The sequence below is a fragment of the Ambystoma mexicanum genome, chromosome 1q, assembly GCF_040938575.1.
Source record: "Ambystoma mexicanum isolate Mex_15411 chromosome 1q, UKY_AmexF1_1, whole genome shotgun sequence".
Taxonomy (NCBI): domain Eukaryota; kingdom Metazoa; phylum Chordata; class Amphibia; order Caudata; family Ambystomatidae; genus Ambystoma; species Ambystoma mexicanum.
Window position 1 is genome coordinate 41,219,229 of NC_090922.1, and position 18,764 is coordinate 41,237,992.

The window sequence follows — 18,764 nt, forward strand, 5'->3', positions numbered from 1 at the left end:
CAAGAAGGATAGATATCCCATCCCGTTAATCACTCCACTTTTAGATCATTTAACACATGCTACCGTTTTTACCAAACTTGATCTACGCGGCGCATACAATTTGGTACGCGTTCGTGAGGGAGACGAGTGGAAAACTGCTTTCTGTACACGTTACGGATTGTACGAATATCTTGTCATGCCCTTTGGCTTATGTAACGCCCCGGCCACGTTCCAACGGTTCATGAATGACATTTTCAGGGATATTCTGGATGTGTACATGGTTGTATATTTGGACGACATCCTGATCTTCTCTCGTGACCTGGATGATCATGTAAAACACGTCCGAGAAGTATTAACCCGTTTAAGCAAACATTCCTTATTTGCCAAACCTGAGAAATGTCAGTTCCATAAGACCTCGGTTGAGTTTTTGGGTTTCCACATCACCCCTGGGGCGGTATCCATGAACGAGTCTAAGGTCAAAGCAGTCTTAGATTGGCCAGTACCTCAAACACTCAAGTCCTTGCAGGCCTTTTTAGGATTCGCCAACTTCTATAGGCGTTTCATCTCTTCCTTTTCCACGATTGTAGCCCCACTCACGGCCCTGACTAGTCCTCGGGTGCCATATCAGTGGCAGAGAGAACAGCAGGAGGCTTTTGAGACTCTGAAAACCGCCTTTACTACCGCACCGGTACTCCAACATCCCAATCCGGATCTTCCGTTCATAGTCGAGGCAGATGCCTCTTCCTTTGCCCTCGGGGCGGTGCTGTCACAAACGTGTCCTAATACCGGCAAATTACATCCAGTGGCATTCCACTCCCGTAAGTTTTCCAGTACTGAGTCTCATTATACCGTTACGGAAAAAGAACTCTTGGCGGTCATGGACGCGTTCCGTGTTTGGCGTCATCATCTTCTGGGGGCTAAGTATCCTGTCACAGTATACTCCGATCATCGGAACCTACAGGATTTGGCCTCCCTGAAATGCATTAATAGCAGACAGGTCCGATGGCATCTTTTCTTTTCCTCCTTCGACTTCCGTATTATGCACCGTCCTGGAACGGCGCATGGGAAGGCGGATGCCTTGTCACGTTCCCCGGGGGGGTCCAATTGCCTATTTTCCCCGACACTGTTCTCGAAAAGAGTCATGTGATTTGTCTCTGTACTCCCTCATTGTCACTGATAGACTCGGTTCGATCCTGGACTAGCGATCATTCTGACCAGTTATGAGAATGGGATCCGGTATATTCTGATGGTTTACCTTTCGTACATGAACGCCTGTTCCTTCCTACACCTGATACACGTAATCTTGCCCTTGAGTGGTCTCATGACGCCCCCTTTAATGCCCATCCCGGACAAGAGCGCACTTTAGACCTTCTCAAGCGTTGGTGTTGGTGGCCTTCTATGAAGCGCGATGTGGAGTGTTACGTCAGGTCTTGTGCGGTATGTGCTCAGGCTAAACATCAAAGGGGTCGACCGATTGGGTTGTTGCTTCCGCTTCCGGTACCTCCCAAGCCCTGGCATACATTGACGATGGATTTCGTTACCGATCTCCCCAAGTCGAAAGGCTTCGATACCATCTGGGTAGTGGTGGACACGTTCACAAAAATGGCCCGTTTTGTCCCTTGCAAAGGTGTCCCTTCGGCCCCTGTCTTGGCGGACTTGTTTTTTGAACATGTGTTTATGCTATTCGGCCTCCCTTCGGTCATTGTTTCCGATCGAGGTTCACAGTTCACCTCTCGGTTTTGGAGATCCTTGACGAAACTATTGGGCATTGATACGAGGTATTCTTCGGCCTATCATCCGGAGACCGATGGTCAGACCGAAAGGACGAATCAATCGATGGAACAGTACCTTCGTTGCCTCATATTGCAACACCAGTCCTCTTGGTTGGCCGTTTTGCGGCTTGCGGAGTTTGCGTATAACAATGCGGCTCATTCAGCTACTGGTTATTCTCCTTTTTACGCCCTCTATGGTCAACATCCCAAGGTTTTGCCGGTCCCTGATGCCTCTGGTTCTTCGAATCCTGCGGCCACGACATGTCTTAGGGATCTTTCTGCTGTTCATGCGAGTACAGTGGTTCATCTCACTGAAGCAAAGGCCTCTATGAAGGCCCGTGTGGATGGCAAACGTCGTGCTGCTCCCCCTCTGGTGGTGGGTTCTAGGGTCTGGTTATCTTCCCGACATCTTCGCCTAGTGGGTTGCCGGAAATTGCTGCCTCGCTTTGTCGGGCCGTATGTGATCTCACAGGTTGTTAATCCGGTGGCTTTCCGTCTAGTCCTCCCCAGCTCTTGGCGTATCCATCCTGTGTTTCATGTCTCCCTCCTCAAACCCTGTCCTGACTCAGTCCGTCTTCGTACCCCTGTTGCGCCGGTGTCCTTGACCTCTCCTGATGTTTTTGAGGTATCGGCCATTTTGGGTTCTAGAGAGTTTAGGGGTAGGCTCCAGTATCTGGTGGATTGGACGGGTTACGGCCCGGAGGAGCGTTCGTGGGTTTCCGCATCTGATGTGAACGCCCCGCGGTTGGTAGCCCGCTTCCATAGGGATCATCCGTCCTGCCCACGGGGTCGTGGGCCGTTGGGGGGGGGCTATGTTAGGCGATCCTCTGCACACCAGGCCACGACACATCAGAACACTGCTCACATTCCCCCAACATCTGCTCCCAAGCTTCGAGGCTCAAGTGATTCGGTGAAGCCACAGAACCGAAAGCTCCGTACCGTTGTACGGGCTCGATTGCAACCCTTTCTGCATTGGCAACTGCCTTGGAGAACGTATTGCAGAAAGGGCGGCCTTACGTCTCCACGCCGGTCACGTGATACGCTATGGCGTTCCCCATGTGATCTTGGTGGACGTCACATGATCCAGAGAAGTCACGTGACCCAGGGTCGATCAGTATAAAGGTCTGAGAGACAGAACGCTCATTGCTTCTCAGCTGGCTTCGGACACTGTTTGGCGTTACATCTTGCTCCTTGTTACCTTGATCACGGAACTCTATCTCGGACTCCCTTGGACACCCCTTGGTACTTTTGCTTGGAACTGTTTACCTGTTGCCGGATATTTGGACTGCACCTCGACTTGTCTTTGGATCATCCCTTGGTACCTTGCTGATCTTCTACGCCTTTTCCCTACTGGGGATTCAAGTTAAGCCCTGACTCCCACAGGTGGCTACCCTTCATCCACGCTAACCTGCGGTTCTACTATTCCAGGGACCGCCGCATCTAATGAGCCTCGAACCTCCCTACTAGGTTACCTGGGTCTCCCTTACACCAGATAGGTAAGACACTTTAGATTCTTTTGTTTACCTGCCTGTATTGTGATTGCCTGGTGCTTAACCTCCTTCCTTCTTGACAGCAGCATCGGTGTTCCAGAGGCTCCGTGGATCTGGGAAGACATCTCTCATCTGTGGCCTCAAGGGTCGCACAGCGGGTTTCTATTTCGTTCCCCTGTGCGTCACTTGGGGACGGAGGTCTCATCGGTCTACACGACACTCAAGTCAGAACAGTTTTACTGGACCTCTGAACTTTCCTCTGCCTTCTTAACTAAATTGTAAACCTACTGCTATCAGGTTGTCCTCTAATGCTAATGGTCTCCACAGTTAGTTATGTGAAAAAGGACCTACTTTCTATGGGTATTAATAAGTGTAGATATACCCTCTCAATACATTGAATGTCACTATAAATGGTGTCCCTTTCTTTTTTCAAATAGGATTCTCTTTCACTGTGTCAATGAATGGTGCATACCATGGCACCACCTTTATTTTCAGAACTTCCACTTACAGCTGGCTCCCAATTAAATTGGTCAGGTTCCTCTAACATGGGATTCTTCTTACCTGCTATCAGACACTATATCAAGCTCCCATCTTATCCACGGCACAAAGGAGAATTAGGGTAGGAAGAGCATGCAGATGGTATGGTTTACCTAATACCCAGGCCGGGCTAAGCATCAAACTAATCTGAGACAAAATCATACCTGTCCCTATTGTTTGAGAAATTGGCCAATGATAGCTCCGACCCTAATGAGCCATGATCAGGTAGCCCTTCACAATATTGTCTTACAAAATCAAATGGCCCTGTACATTATCTTGGCCTCCTGAAGGTGTAGTATGTGCCCCGATTGGTTGTGACTATTGCACTTGTGTTTAACAAGAGTGTGGGGCCCCTCTACTAAGAATGAACATGATTCAAATAACCTGTTCCATTGAATGTCTTCCACTCAGGAGGGTCTACAACCACATTTTAGCTAACTGCACCTTTCACAGGGCAGAAATATCCATTTGTATTTGAGTCTGGTCCCACCCAGAAGGGCTGCCCAGCACCGAACTGCTAGGCAATTCTCTCATCAAGAGTATCATCAGCAACCCCAGACACGTGTTTCGGCCTTGTTGGGCCTCCTCAGTGAGGTGAAGTTGAGCTTGTCACTTATGTTCCAGACCGTTCAGAAAACATATCTGATAACTCCCACATCTTCCAATCTTGAAGCTGCCTTACATCAAGTAAACACTGACATAGGTTGCTCCATGTAGGGTAGACTCACAGGGTTGATAGGCTCTTTAGGAACTTCCATAATACAGTGTGCCTTGATTTTATTGCCCATCTAGATTGAAGGTTATTGTGCATTCCTTCTAGTTTGTTTGTGTATTGCATTTATAAGGCGCACCAGACCCAGGAGTAGCAGGGAAGTATGCCTTCAGCTGAATCCGGAAAAGTGCATTGAATAATAACAGAATTTAGCCAACACGTGTTTCGACCCTCCTGGGTCATTTTCAAGGCGTGTGCTGGTTATGTGGCACATCGGTGTGGGCGATGAGCTCTGAATAGATAGGATCTTGGTGGAATGCAACGCTGTCAGGCCGTGGTAGCCTTCTGCAAGCTGATGAGCGGTCTTAGTGATCTTTCGATTATTATATATATGTTAGTTTCACATTGATGGTACCATAGAAACATTCATTTTCTTTGTATTGAATCCTGAAGCTCACCAAAGTACAAAAGCTTTTTTGACCCTGGGGGTCTACTCTTTTGTATTACAGGGAGCTCTCCCGCAGCACTGTGCAATAAAGATTTTCCTGAAGTGATCTGATCAAAAGCAATTTTAGCGTTTGATTTATGCATCACAAGCGAAGGCACATTTTTACACAGGGTTTACCTATCCATGTGAGCAGTGCCATGGCATGCACGTAACAGTGGTGCTGCATCCCCTTCCTTCGATTGCAGCTCTGTCCCGCATGGTGCCAGGGTGGTGTTTTCGCTCACAGTTTGGTAGGCCATGTTCAGTGGATCCCAGAGTGGCAGTGCCAGTCTCTCCTGGGCGCCATGTTACTGAGTGAGCGCTTGCGCGGGGCCCAGCATCCCGGCTCCCCGCATGCGCAACACAATCGTAGTGGTCCATCGTTATGAGCAACACCTAAAATGAGGCTTGTCTCATTTTTACACCAATGCTTCAAAAGCACCAGCGTTTCAGCTCAGCTTCGTATTGCAGTCCCTCCTACTCCTCTGAGGCAATGTTTGGTGCGGTCTTGCCCTCTCTGCCAGTGGCTCCTGCTCCTGAAGCCTGTTCATACCACTGGTACCTGGTTCTCTGGACCACCCTCCTCCGATCCTTGCCTACCTTTGAGCCTGCCTCTTCTGGCCCATTTCATTTTGGCTTCCACCACTTCTTCTTCTTCCTTCCTCCTGCTGGCTGATCCCGTTTACTCTTACTCTGACCTCCTGGCCTTCTTACTCCTCTCCTCTTCTTGAAACATCCACCATCCACCTACAGTGTTCGCATTGTCCCAGCTTTGAGTTAAATAATGGGATGTTTCCATGTCTTGGTGCTGGGAGAGATCCCACTGGTTATTCTGGAGTATTCACTGCTCAGACTGGCTAGAGGGGGCTTCCCCAAGCTGATCACTCCTCAAGACCAGATTCCTGTCATGCGATCACCATGGAGATTTCGGACTGCCTACTGACTCGGATAACAGGTAACAAACTGCAGCGCATTTCCCACCTTGACAATCAGCCAGATGATGCGTCAGTTGTAAGCTGCTGACCCATATCTCAGATCTGTCTTCTTTTTGACTTTTGCGATGAATCACAGGGATTCGTCCCTTCTTCCCTAGGAGGAGACTCCTCCTGTGATGCTAGGGAGGTGAGCCCACTCTGCAACACCCACAGGGTCGTGGCAAGTGGGAACACACTGGGAGAGACTCCCCCTTTGGGGACAAGGACTCCCATTCCTGTGAGGAATTTCCTCAAGCAACTACCATAGCTGCATATGTGGGACTGTCTTCTATGAAGTATACTATGGCTATTTCATGTTTGGCTGAAGGCAATATAACAAGAAATCCATGCAAAGAAAATAAGGAAAATGTCTCTTTAAACAGAAACATGTATTTAACTGTGATGAGTTAGAGCAGAAGGAGAGAAGGAGAGTGATATGCGCAGGGGAAGCCCCCCTGACCTCATCACGCCTTGTGGAGGTGGAGCCAAGCAATACTCGGAACCTGCGAGTTTTGAAGAACCAGAGAAGCAGAGTGTGAGATGCTGGAGCCCCTTTATGCTGCATGGCAAAGGAAGCGGTATGAACAGGAGGAAAAGGAAGAGGTACCTGGTAGTGGTGCAACCATGCATGCAGAGTGGTGGGCAGGATGCCCGAAGAACAGCGCAGAGACAACAACGGGAAGTCTGAATGCCTTCTAAGCACCAGCATCTGCAGACGTCCGATGAGGAATCGAGTACAGGAAACTGAAGATCAACGAAGAGAGCGAAAAGCAGTACCCAAGCGAGAGCCGAGCCCTGCAACCTTTTCCCCAATAACGAGAGGTAGTTGGGGAATTGGGAACAACGGTAGGCCGCTGGGGTACCATTATCTACATGAAGGAATTTGTCCCAGTCCTAAAGATGAAACAATAACCAGAAAGTTAAATGATTGGAACTCTAAGAATTAAAGAGAAACGAATAACAAATAACCCAGTAGGGACAGACCATATATGAGGAGAGGAACCTATCCCAATCCTGAGGACAAAGTATTATTGAAGACTTCAGTTAATAAAGGAAGTGAACAAGATAAGAGGGAGATTTAAACAAGCCAGGTGTGGAGCCAACAGAGAGTGGGACGAGAAACCCTGGGAGGAAGGGCAGGAATCCTATGCATTCAAAGGTGAAGCATGGAGAAAGTGCAACCCTGAAACATATAACGAGAAAGAGGGGATACGGCTTGTAATTGAACAGGATAAAAGAATAGTGAACTCTTTAGTCAGAGTATCATTGGCAAAGAAAGCCTGAGAGGAAATACAAGTAAATATGATTTGGAAAAAGCTAAGCAAATAGACTGTGAAGAACATATATGTGGTGACATAAGTGTGAGGAACTATTGTAAGGAAAGGTACTACAAAGAGAGGACCACAGAAAGCACAACTACTAAGAGTTATCTTGAGGAACTACAAGAGTTGATAAGAAAGACTATCAAATCAGTTTACGCTAAGGAGTATATAATCCAAAAGGAAACCTGTATACAAAAGGACTATCCAAAGTGAAGGGCAGACCAAGGGAAGAAGAGACATTCTCTTGGCTGATTTACTTTAGTTATATTTAATGGTAGGGTCAGATAGGGTTAGATTGGTCTGAGGACATATTTATGTTGGACATCCTGACATCTGACAAGCACCTTTAGTACCTTTAGCTGGGTAGGGTATAGCCATGGGGATAGATAGGCCTTATTCTTTCATTTTTGTAAAGAGAGTACAGAATATCCTCAAAGTGTCCGAATCCTTCTTCTGACCCACCATTGTTGCTACAATAGCTGAACTCTGAAGCCACAGCTGCTCAAGCAATGATGATTCTAGGTGATCTCTAGAGCTCTCGACTCCTGCAACAGCCTCTTTCTAAATCTACCTGCTTCTACTCTCTGCCCTCTGCAACTCATCCAGAACAGGACTGCAAGACTTGTCCTTGGCCTCAAGCCCAGGGATCGTATCTCTCCAGCACTGCAATCTCTGCATTGGCTCCCAGTGGCTGCAAGGATTAAATTCAAGACCCTCTGCATTGTCTACAAGGCCTTCTGGGTCTTGGGTCCTCAATGCCTCCAACTCTCTGTTGTAAATACCTTCCTACTCAAGCTCTTTGCTCCTCCCACTCCATCTCCCTCAGGGTCAGTCGCTTCTCCAAGCAACGAGTTGGTGGTTGATCTCTTTCTTCGGCTAGGGCCTCCCTCTGGAACAGCCTCCCTGCCTCTCTGAAACTTGAGGAGTACCATCTCTGGTTCCGGAAGCACCGCAAGACCTTCCTCTTTGCTTCTGCCATCTCTCTTCCTCTCCCCTGCTGATTTCCTGTCTGATACTGCACTGGTCACCCTCTGATTTCGGGCACAGGTCCCTGCCCGCCAAGTTGCACACCTGCACTGCCTCCCGGCAACCCTTGCACTTGGGTCTGTATCTGTAGCCCTACAGTCCCCCTACCTGCACTTTTGTACAGCTGCTGTCTACACTTACCCTTGCACCTGCCACCTGCTAGCCGCACTTCTTGTTATTGTTTTGATCCCATGTACAACACTGCCCCCTCCCCTTTCCCCAGGCACTTTTCCCTTACCCCTCCCCTGCACTTGCGTGATCTCAATGTCACTTGGCCTAGAAAGATTGTTGTCTCTGTCCTCCCTCTGTTGCCCCTTCCTTGCTTCGTCGCGCCTTGAAACACTTGTGTATATGTGTGTTACAAATGCCATATCATATAATTTTACCAAGGTTCAGGTTGAAACTTTCTTTATGTTATGTCATGTTACTATTCTTTTGTAACGCTCTAAATCACTACCAAAGTTGTTTCATAGCTCTGATCCTCGACTGTGGTGGAGAAGCTATATCTTAGTTTGCTTGGAAGGAGAACAAGATTTAACAAAATGTATTAGATCATATTAGTCAGAATTTGCTCTACATGCTAAAAATGTATTTTGGTCAAAGCGAATTAATCTAAAATGTGACTTGCTTGTTCACACCCCATCCTCTATCATTCTAATTGTTCGACCATTTTATTTTGGTTTTTAATTACGCAGGGTGGGGTGTTTGTCCAATATCATAATTCCTGCCCCCTTTATAATCTTTATTCCTTTCTACCCAAAACACAAGTAGTGGACAGATGGGGGGAAAGTGAGGAAAAATACATGCCCTCTTCTTGCTTAACCCTGCCTCCCCTGACCTACACATGGCTACAAATGTTCCCATTTGCTCCAACTGTCCTACCTGCATCCCTTTCATCATACATTGACCCCCTTCATACTACACTTCTACCAACCCTTCACTACACTCCTTGTCCAGACTCCACTGTTCCAGGCATTACTTACCCAAGTCTTGACTGCCAGCAACAAAATGACAAGGCTGATGAAAAACACTCAATGTAATATAGGTAATATTTACACCTTTTAGGAATAGTTATACATTTCTGGGTAATTTTGACAAGTTTAAAGTTCTAATTGTTGACTTCCCAAATTAATTCCAAAATTCAATAAAATGGGATAGAGCCATAATGTTGATGGGGCTGTCTGATCCTATTTCAACACAAATTCCCTTGGTCTCAACGGTGTTGTGTCTGGCTCATGTAAAGACAGCAGTCAGGAAGTACTGGGAGGCCTGTGGAGTGGCCACAGTAGGCGATTTGCTACACGACAACATATAGATACCTTTTGAAGAATTGTCTGAACAAACGGGCATCCACTATCCAATATATGGTGCACAGTATATTGAAAAGTGAGATCACTCGTAGGTGGCCCGCATATGGTGTGTTGATGGCAAAGCACGAAATAGTAGCTGTGTTATACGATATAGCAAAAGGCAGACACACCATATCGCAAATATATGATCTCTTCCCTCCGAACAGGTTCGCCCCCCTGGTTATAAAAGTTCGATGGGAAGAGGATACAGGGGTGGCTTTACCGAGGCTCAATGGAAGGAGATTTTGGGATATCACAAGAAAGTGTCCCGGAACACAAGATTACAATTGTTACAGTTGCAGGTAACACATAGGCCGTACATGACGCCGAATGAATCTCGCAGTTCCTGGGGGCGAGTGAGCAGAGATGTCCCAGGTGCAAATCAACAAAATCAGGGATGCTGCATATGTTCTGGGCTTGCCCAGTGGCAGGGGAGTATTGACGGGAGGTGTCAAATAAACTGCACAGTGGAGGAGTGGAACTTGATGCGCTTTCCCCGGGGGCATGCTTGCTGGGCACCTTCCTGCGCCCAAAGAGTAGGAAGCACATTGCCAAACTGAAAGATTTGGCATGCATCCTGGCTAAACGCAGGATTGCCATGGCGTGGAAATCACAAAGAGGCTCTGAAATTGTGGATTGGTGGAGAGATATGCATAGGTGGCGCAGGGCGGAATCGGCAGCATGGAGAAGAGCGATGGGGAGAGACAGGGGTGAAGGCACAGCGGAGCTCGCAGGTTGGGAAGCCTTACTACAAACTCTGTTCAATGTACGGGATATAAGTGGAACGGAGTAATCCCCATAATGAAGCGGTGCGCATGCCCAATGCTGCTATCCAGCACCTAACACTTAGTTGGCAGACGGCAGTCCTGGAGGGAGGTGGGGAGCGGGCCGGGGGAGGCGGTAATTAAGGGAATGTTTACAGTTACAGTAAAATGTATGTTCGGCCTAGATATAGCATCGAGGACACAGGATATGTACATGTGATGTTACGTTAATTTTAATGTCGGCACATATACAAAACATCAATACAAATGTTTCAAGGTAGGTTAAGAAATGCAATAATGTAAAATGAGTAAATGACTGAAATTGCACTATAGTTTAGACTTTTTTTAAAATGTTTAAATCTTTTTAATTTTGATTCTACCTTTTTTATTTTACCAATTGTTTTTAACTGCCGACTTATTTCAGAAACTGCAGTTATTCTTTATTAAGAAATAGCATTGCAATGAAAACTTGAAATATACTTTACCAGAAAGTCTATGTAAAATTATTTTTGGTAAAAGGATATTCGGACTGTCAAGTTAAAATGCTGCCACTACATTGCAAATTGTAGGGCAAGGTCATGCAAGACCAACAAAATCAGAAATCAAAGCCATCAGACCAAAATAATTTTGCGACACTGTTTTGTTTAGCCAAACTAGTTAATTGTCACATCAACATAAGGTCTTACCGTTTCATATGTTGCTGGTATGGCAGGAATCTGTGGAAGGGGCCTATCTTGAGGTGGGAGAAAGTTTTTCGGTGACCAGCCTTCATATATTCCCACTGGAACACCATTAAATGCTTCCTATAATTGAAAATGACATGGTCAGGCTTCAAAGCATTAAAACCCCTTAACCACACCTACATAGTCCCTCATCTTCATCAAAGTCCTTTAATTAGAGTGGGGTAGAGCCCCCAGAGACAGCAACTCCGCTGGCAATAAGGTTCTTTAGAAGGGATATATAAAGTAACTCATTTGGGGTATATTTATTGGACATTTGGATAGAGCCTATACACAGGTTTTTCCAGGCGGCACAAGACATGATGGGGGGGTGGGTGAACAAAAGAATAACAAAGAAATAAAAGACTGTTATATTGGCCTTGTGACAATCCTACCGTGCAAATGCAAGTGCCAGGGGAAAAAAGGAAGAAAGGGAGAATGAGTGCGGTGGGCAGGCTGGACTAAGTTGGGCTATTCCGGGAAAGGTAGGCCGAGGGAAAGTGCTAGCAAAGGATGCCGGAGGGACTGGTAGGGGATGGTCTGGCCCCTACATAACTCTGAAGGAACCAGTCCCCAGTCGTAGCAGCAGAGGAAGACTTAGCACGGGAGGGGGAGAGGGAAGGAAGAGGAGTAAAGGAAAGTCTTGAGAAGTTTCCAGAACTTCAGACGATCCGGCTCAAGTCGGAGGGGGGGAAGGAAGGCCATTCCAGAGGGAGGAGCCGGCTGCAGAAAGGGATCTACCTCCCACTCTCTGCTTCGAGAAACGTTTGACCTGCAAAGAGTTGGAGCCAGAGGACCAAAGGACTCTGGTCGGCAGGTATTTAGGGAGAGAAAGCTGGATGAAGAGGCCCGGGCCCCAGGCGGCCTTGTGGATGATGCAGAGGGGCTTGAATGTGATGCTTGCAGTCACCGGGAGTCAATTGAGAGATTTTAGGGCAGGCAAGATGCAGTCCCTGGGCTTGAGGCCAAGGATACGTCTTGCTGTCCTATTCTGGATTAGTTGGAAGGGAGGAAAGAGGTATATTAATGAAAACGCTGTTGCAGTAGTCAAGCCTAGAGAGAAATTGGGGGACAGGGCGCAGGCGTACCAATGAGTAGGATCTCGGTCTTACTGGCATCAAGGCAGAGATCATTGGCAGAGCACCATGCCTAAGTAGCAGTCAGGTATGAGGGAGGAGGAGGAGGAGGAGGTAGATGATGGGAGCTTGAAGGAGAGCAGTGTGTCATCTGCATAACACAGGAAATGAGGTGATAAAGTGGAGATCAGGTAGGCCAAAGGGGCCAGGTAGATGTTGAAGAGCCATGGCGATAGAATGGAGCCCTGGGGCACGCCAGAGGTAGAGAGTGTGGTGAAGGAAAGAAAAGGACCCATGTGCTCTTAGGATGATGCCTATAGCTCAGCCCCTTCTCCAACTTGTACCATTTTGTCTGTTTTAGAGGGGAGATTTTCTGTTGGATAATTATGCCCCACTGCCTTGAGTTGAGGACCTGTTCGAGAGAGTCTAAGGTGCAGGAGGGAGTGGGAAAGCTGGTAAGGGCTCTATTTCACAGCACAATTTCCCTAGAAGCATGCATCTGTGCAGAGGAGTCAGATTCCTGGTCAAAGTGGGTTTTCTGTCTTTTAGCGGACCACATAATTCACTGCTACTCAGTGGCCTCACAAGGAGGAGCTATGGTTTGAGAGGTGCTGCCTTACATCAAGAGGTTTGCTCGAAAGTCCAGGGCCAGGTGAGATATTGAAAACCTGGAATTAATTGGTTTTCTTACATGAATGCCAAGCAGCTGCAGGATCTTGGAAAATTTCCTAGCTATAGCTAATGAGAAAAGGCACCAATCCATGGTTCCTTTTCTTCTCACTCTGTTTTTTGCAAGCATACAAGGAAGCATTGGGATAGGGCTAAGTATACATATCCTTCTCCCTCTCCCCTGTGCTTCTCCCTTCAGACTCTCGGTCACAAATTACCAGGGATTCTCTAAAGGTCAGTGGAGGCTGTTCTGGACAATAGAGAAGGGCAAAATGTGGCAAAAGAAGCACAATGAGGAAATGTGCAAGAAATAAAGCCTGATTAGGACAGAGAAGGAACGACAGGAGTGTAGTGGGAAATATATCACAGGGAGGTAATAACAGATTGTCTCCCCTGTGTAGTTAAATCTGAGTTTTTACAATCCAGTACATTCCTCTACGTCTGTGATGATCTACCAATTACAGGGTCTGGTGGTGACAGGTTGTCCCATCATGCAGGATGTGGGGAACATTTAAATAGAAAGTAGGAGGAACAAGATAAGTCTAGTGCTCTTAGATTCCTTACTGACGTCTACTCTCTCCAGTGGGTTAGGAAAAGTTCTTCTCCACTTCATAAATTAGGCCTGCGAACCTAACATGGGAGGGAGAACAGCATTGGCATCTGAAGATGCTGCTTCTTCTGATTCAGTGGACTGTAAGGTGGAGGAATCACTGAAGAGGATTTATATGTTCCTCAGTTTTACACAGAGAGCACTTATTTATTTTAAACTTTGTTTATTGGCATTTATTCATATGTACATTACAATAACACAATAGATCTCAATTGTGGAGGAATGATACCATCAAATTCCTGTTTAATTCAGCAGGGCAATTTAGCCAATGAAACATATTTTTACTAACCGAACTCTACTTAGGCCTTATCTGGAGGTCTCCTTTCTATACAGTAATCCATGTTTCAGGAAGAAAAAGGGGCTCCCCTTATCTTGTTCTTCTCCATCAGGAATTACCTGTACGAAATCCTCTGCGAGTGCTGGATCATTTTGCTGGGCGAAAGCTAAATCGGGAAGGATGGTAGGTTCTTCTTCCATCTTTGCCTCAATGATAGGTGTTTCATCAGCCTCTCCAAAGCCTAAGCTACCTCTCAGTTTCTTCTGGTTTACTCTCTTCCTTAAAACGGGGAAAAAGAGCCTTCTCAAGAATTCCCTGTGCAATTTTGTCCCCACAACGTATTTCAAATGGAGTTTTGCCATGATTCAGTAGGAGAACCTTTACGTCTTTACCTCCCCACTCCTCTATGAAATCCAGACTGCCTTGACATTGTCTCCTCCTGAACTATGGGTTAGTTCCCTCACTCTGAACTCATTCCTAGCCCCCTTTTGACTTTCACTGTACTTTCTGCTGTTTCTCACATGTTTGCACTCTGATTGCATTGCCTCTTAATACCCTTTGCTAACATCTGAACCGGGTTTGTAATGTCACATTTAGCTGTTTTCTGCTTTGAGTCTGAAAGTCAAATTTTGCTGTTTTCGGCTTTGAGTCTAAAAGTCATATTTGGCTGTTTTCTGCTCTGGGTTGTCCATGTTGTCCATTGCTAACTTCTCTGTATTTTGCCTGTAAACTGTTGCCTCTCTGTAACTTGCCAGCCCAGTGACTTCATCGCTCTCTTTTATTCCGCACCTACCTGCCTTACCCCCCCCCACCCCTCCTTTCCTCTCTACCACTCACATGGCGCTTTCTGTTTCTCCTATCTTTTCCAACTGCTTCTCCATTGACTATCCTTCCCTTCTCACTAAGTCTGGTAGGAAGACGTTCAAAAAGGATATCTTGTCCTCCAACCCTGGTCTTCCTATCGCCGACACCTACTCCAACGATTCCTCCAGACAGCCCCTCACTGACATCCTCTTTGTTGTTCCTTCACCAGATCTATGGACTCTTCATGTGATCTCTGTGCTGTGTCCTGTCTCCTCCTCTCCAATTAATGGTGGCACTCGCTGGGAAGTTCTCATGGCTTCCTTCGACTCCTCTAAAGTCTTCATTAATGTCCATCTTAATGGCACTGTCATGGTCCAAGGCCCTCGGGCCAATCTCCTCCTCTTTGATAGGCGCTTCCCTCGCCTCATCAATTTCCTTTCATCTCCTGCTGTCCCCCCCAATCTCCTCCCTTGGCTACCTTGCCCTCTCTCTCCTCCTCCTCCTCCTCCTCCTCTGCCCCACCTATGGCTCCTTCTCCTCCGCAGGGTGTACCACCAATCTGTACCCTTCCCCGGAAGGTCTTTAAGGCTAGCAACCTTCTTCATCTTGCCACTCTCAACTCTCACTCTGCTGTCAAACACTCCTCTGACATCTGCCACCGCCTTGAAGAACTTGACCTTGATGACCTTGGTCTAACAGACATGGTTCACGGACAGTTCTGTCATGAGCTTTGACACTCTCTTCCCCGATGGCTACAAGATCCTCTCCACACCCAGATCCTCCCGGTCCGGTGGTGGTATAGCCCTCATCTTTCCTGAGTGGATTCCTGCCTCTATCATTCCCACTCAGACTACTCCTCTTTTGAATGCCTTGTCTGTAGGCTCTCTCTCTCTCCTAGCCTTTCTCTTACTGTGGGTACTATCTACCGGCCTCCTGGTCAAATCACCTAATTTCTCTCTGAGTGGACAGACCTCTCTTCCTCCCTCCTGGCCTCTACCACTCAACTCCTCCTGCTCAGTGACCTCAATATCCATCTTGACTCTCCTTGTTCCTCTGCTGCACTCTTCCGAGACCTCTGCAACTCCCTCTCCCTTTCCATCCTCCCCTCTGGCCCGACTCACTCTGCAGGGCACACACTTGATGTCTTGATCTCCTCTAACCTCCCCCTCTACATCCCCCTGATCACTCCTCTCTCCTGGAGCCATCATTCCCTCCTCTCCTCTCCTCTCATCTCATCTCTCCCTCTCTTCCCCCCAGGCCAAGCCTACCCAACACTGCCACCTACCTTCTCGGACATCTGGCCCATGAAGCGTGTGTCAATTGAGGCTTTCGCCGCCACCTTCTGTCCCCCCCCGCCACCTCCGGCTGACTTACATCCTGACACAGCCCTGTCTCTGCTCTACTCTTCTATGACTGACACTCTTGATGCACTTGCCCCTGTCATGAGGATCCGCTTGAAGTTCAAAGCCAAGTGTAATTCCTGGTATGACTCTGACCTAGTTACACTTAAACGCAAGTGTAGGGCAGCAGAGAGGAAATGGAGGGCTTCTTGTTCATCCTCTGACAAACTGGCCTGTCGCCTTCTCCAAAGGCAATACTGACTCTCTGTCCTTACCAAGAAGAGAGCCCACATTCAAGCCTGTGTCACTGCAGCATCTAACTCGGCCGAACTCTTTAAAATCTGCAAGGAGCTGGCCAACCCTGCTGCAGTCTCTACCCCTCCTGTTGCCACCCAGGCTCTTTGCAGTGCCCTTGCCTCTCACTTTATCTAAAAAACCCAGGACATCCTGTCCTCCCGCTCCTCTCCCCTCTCCTTCTATGCATGTTAACGCTCCTTCAGCCACCCCCCCACCCACCCTCTTTCTCGTCCTTTCCTTTTTTCTGTCCTGACGAGGACGCTAGACAGGTCCGATCTATGAAAGCCTCGTCAAAACAGGTTCATCCCTGTTCCTCTAAAACCATCAAGGACTACATTGATACCCTCGCTCTGGCCCTTGCTGATTTCTGCACCCTCTCCTTTGTCTCAGGAGCCTTCCCCTCCCATCTGAAGTACTCCCTTGTGCATCCTCTTTTCAAGAAACCCACAGATGATCCTTCTTGTCCAGCCAACCATCGCCCCATTTCCATTACTCCTTTTCTTGGCCAACTCCTGGAAAAGCTGCCCATCTCTCAGCTTAACCTTCATTCTGATTCTGTTGGCTGTCTCCACTACCATTAGTCTGGCTTTAGAGCTGCCATAAGCACGGAAACTGCTTTCCTGAACATCTGTGAAGATCTGCCTCTCTAATCTTGACTCTAACATTCCCTCTGTCCTCATCCTACTTGATCTCTCTTCTTCCTTTGACACGGTCAACCATACCATCCTGCTCAACTGTCTCTGTGACAACCTGGGCATCACTGATCAGGCTCTGGCCTGGCTGACCTCTTTCCTCTCTGATCTACCCTCCCAGGTCCAAATTGGGTCCTTCCTATACATCTTGCATTGCATGGCATAGTCCTGTATAGGACCTGCCCGTCATTGCTAACACTTACACATATTGTGTATTTCAACTGTATGTGTGCAATAGTCCAGGACGGCATCCACACGACGCCAGACCTATTGGTATTTCTGAGCTCTTCTCATCCTCTATCGCCCAGTATTATCTTGCATATTACCAGCATATTGCCTTGATTACAACTACATTAGACTGGATACACGATGCACGAGTTCCCATCATTTTATACATAATATCCATAACCAGTGTCTTATCGTGCCGTCAACAGTACTGTATTTTACTATTTTTTGCGCTCTTGAAATCACATTTTATCCTGTGCTTTAAACTGCATTACGCCTTACTGCATTTTGTGCCTTACCTTTGAAATTTGATTCTAGCCGGTTATGCTTTAAACTGCATCACACGTTACTGCATTTTGTGCCTTACCTTTGAAATTTGATTCTAGTCTGTTATGCTTTAAACCTCATCACACCCTACTGCATTTTGTGCCTTACCTTTGAAATTTGATTCTAGCCTGTTATGCTTTAAACTGCATCACGCCGTACTGCATTTTGTGCCTTTCCTTTGAAATTTGATTCTAGCCTGTTGTGCCTTAAGCTGTATCACGCCTTACTGCCTTCTGTGCCCTACTCTAAAATTTGACTTGAGCCTATCGTGCCCTAAATAGCATCACGTTTTATTGCCCAGTAAGCATCACCCTTGGAAATCCTGATTCTAGGCTACTGTGCCAAACCACACAGTGCGCGGAAACATGTCTATGAGGACTATCCTCCTAATCCTACCAGTAATTATTGCTGTGACAAATATTCAAAAGACCACAGCTACTAACCACCTCTCAGTAGGCTCATTACCTTTCACCATGCCTAGTACCAGGGCCCTACCATGCCCACTTGAAGAAGGAAATAATAAAACTTTGTGCTAGACTACCATGTCTCCACGAACCGCGATCAAGCCACCTACAAAACCAGGACCACTACCTCAACAATAAATGCTCTAAAGTAAAACTAGCTCATTGCCCTGATGAATTAGCCTCATCCACTACACAAAAACTTGCCAAAACCAATTCCAATCTACCTAAACACACAAATACCTACAACCGAGACAACTTCTCCAAAATTAACTCGGCCCTAATTAATGCCAGAACTTTAGTAGCACACACCGTAGATATAGAAGACCTAATCACTACAAATAACCTTGACATCCTAGTAGTCACCAAATCTTGGCTACACGCCGCAGCAGGCCCAGCCCTCGCATTAGCGATCCCAGAAAACTACCAAATCCTTAGAGCGGATTGACCGGACGCAAGAGGAGGAGGTATCGCCATCATTGCCAAAACACAGTTAGCAATTAGACTAGTACCGTCATCATCAATATCATCCTGCGAAATACTTACAGATAAAATACCTATATCTAACTCTAGTACACTCACAATTTACCTAGTATACCAACCACCAGGACCCACAGCTCATTCGAAGATGATATATCAAGCATCCTTACCAATAACACAAAAAAAGCTCACAGGTACTCCTACTGGAGGACTTCAACCTCAGCTTTAATGACCATACAGACAAAGACGCTAAGACTATCGCTAACATGCTCCTAGAACAAGGATTCACCCAAAAAGTGACTCAGCCAACCCACACTAAAGGCAGAACCCTCGATTGGGTAACAGACTTGAATTGCAAAATATCCATCAATTCAT

At 47.0% G+C, this 18,764-nt stretch overlaps 1 protein-coding gene across 5 annotated transcripts in view; it reads right to left on the reverse strand.

Annotated features, from left to right (window-relative positions):
- LOC138523933 (IST1 homolog) overlaps positions 1 to 18,764 on the reverse strand; it is a 433,705-nt gene that overhangs the window by 59,091 nt on the left and 355,850 nt on the right. For 4 of the 5 annotated variants that reach the window (XM_069635476.1, XM_069635472.1, XM_069635473.1 and 1 more), the window contains one exon: positions 11,099 to 11,215. The exons of the other annotated variant lie outside the window; for it this stretch is intronic. In XM_069635476.1, the coding sequence (XP_069491577.1) occupies positions 11,099 to 11,215 (117 nt within the window). The remainder of the gene's footprint in view (positions 1 to 11,098; positions 11,216 to 18,764) is intronic. 5 annotated transcript variants of the gene reach the window in all.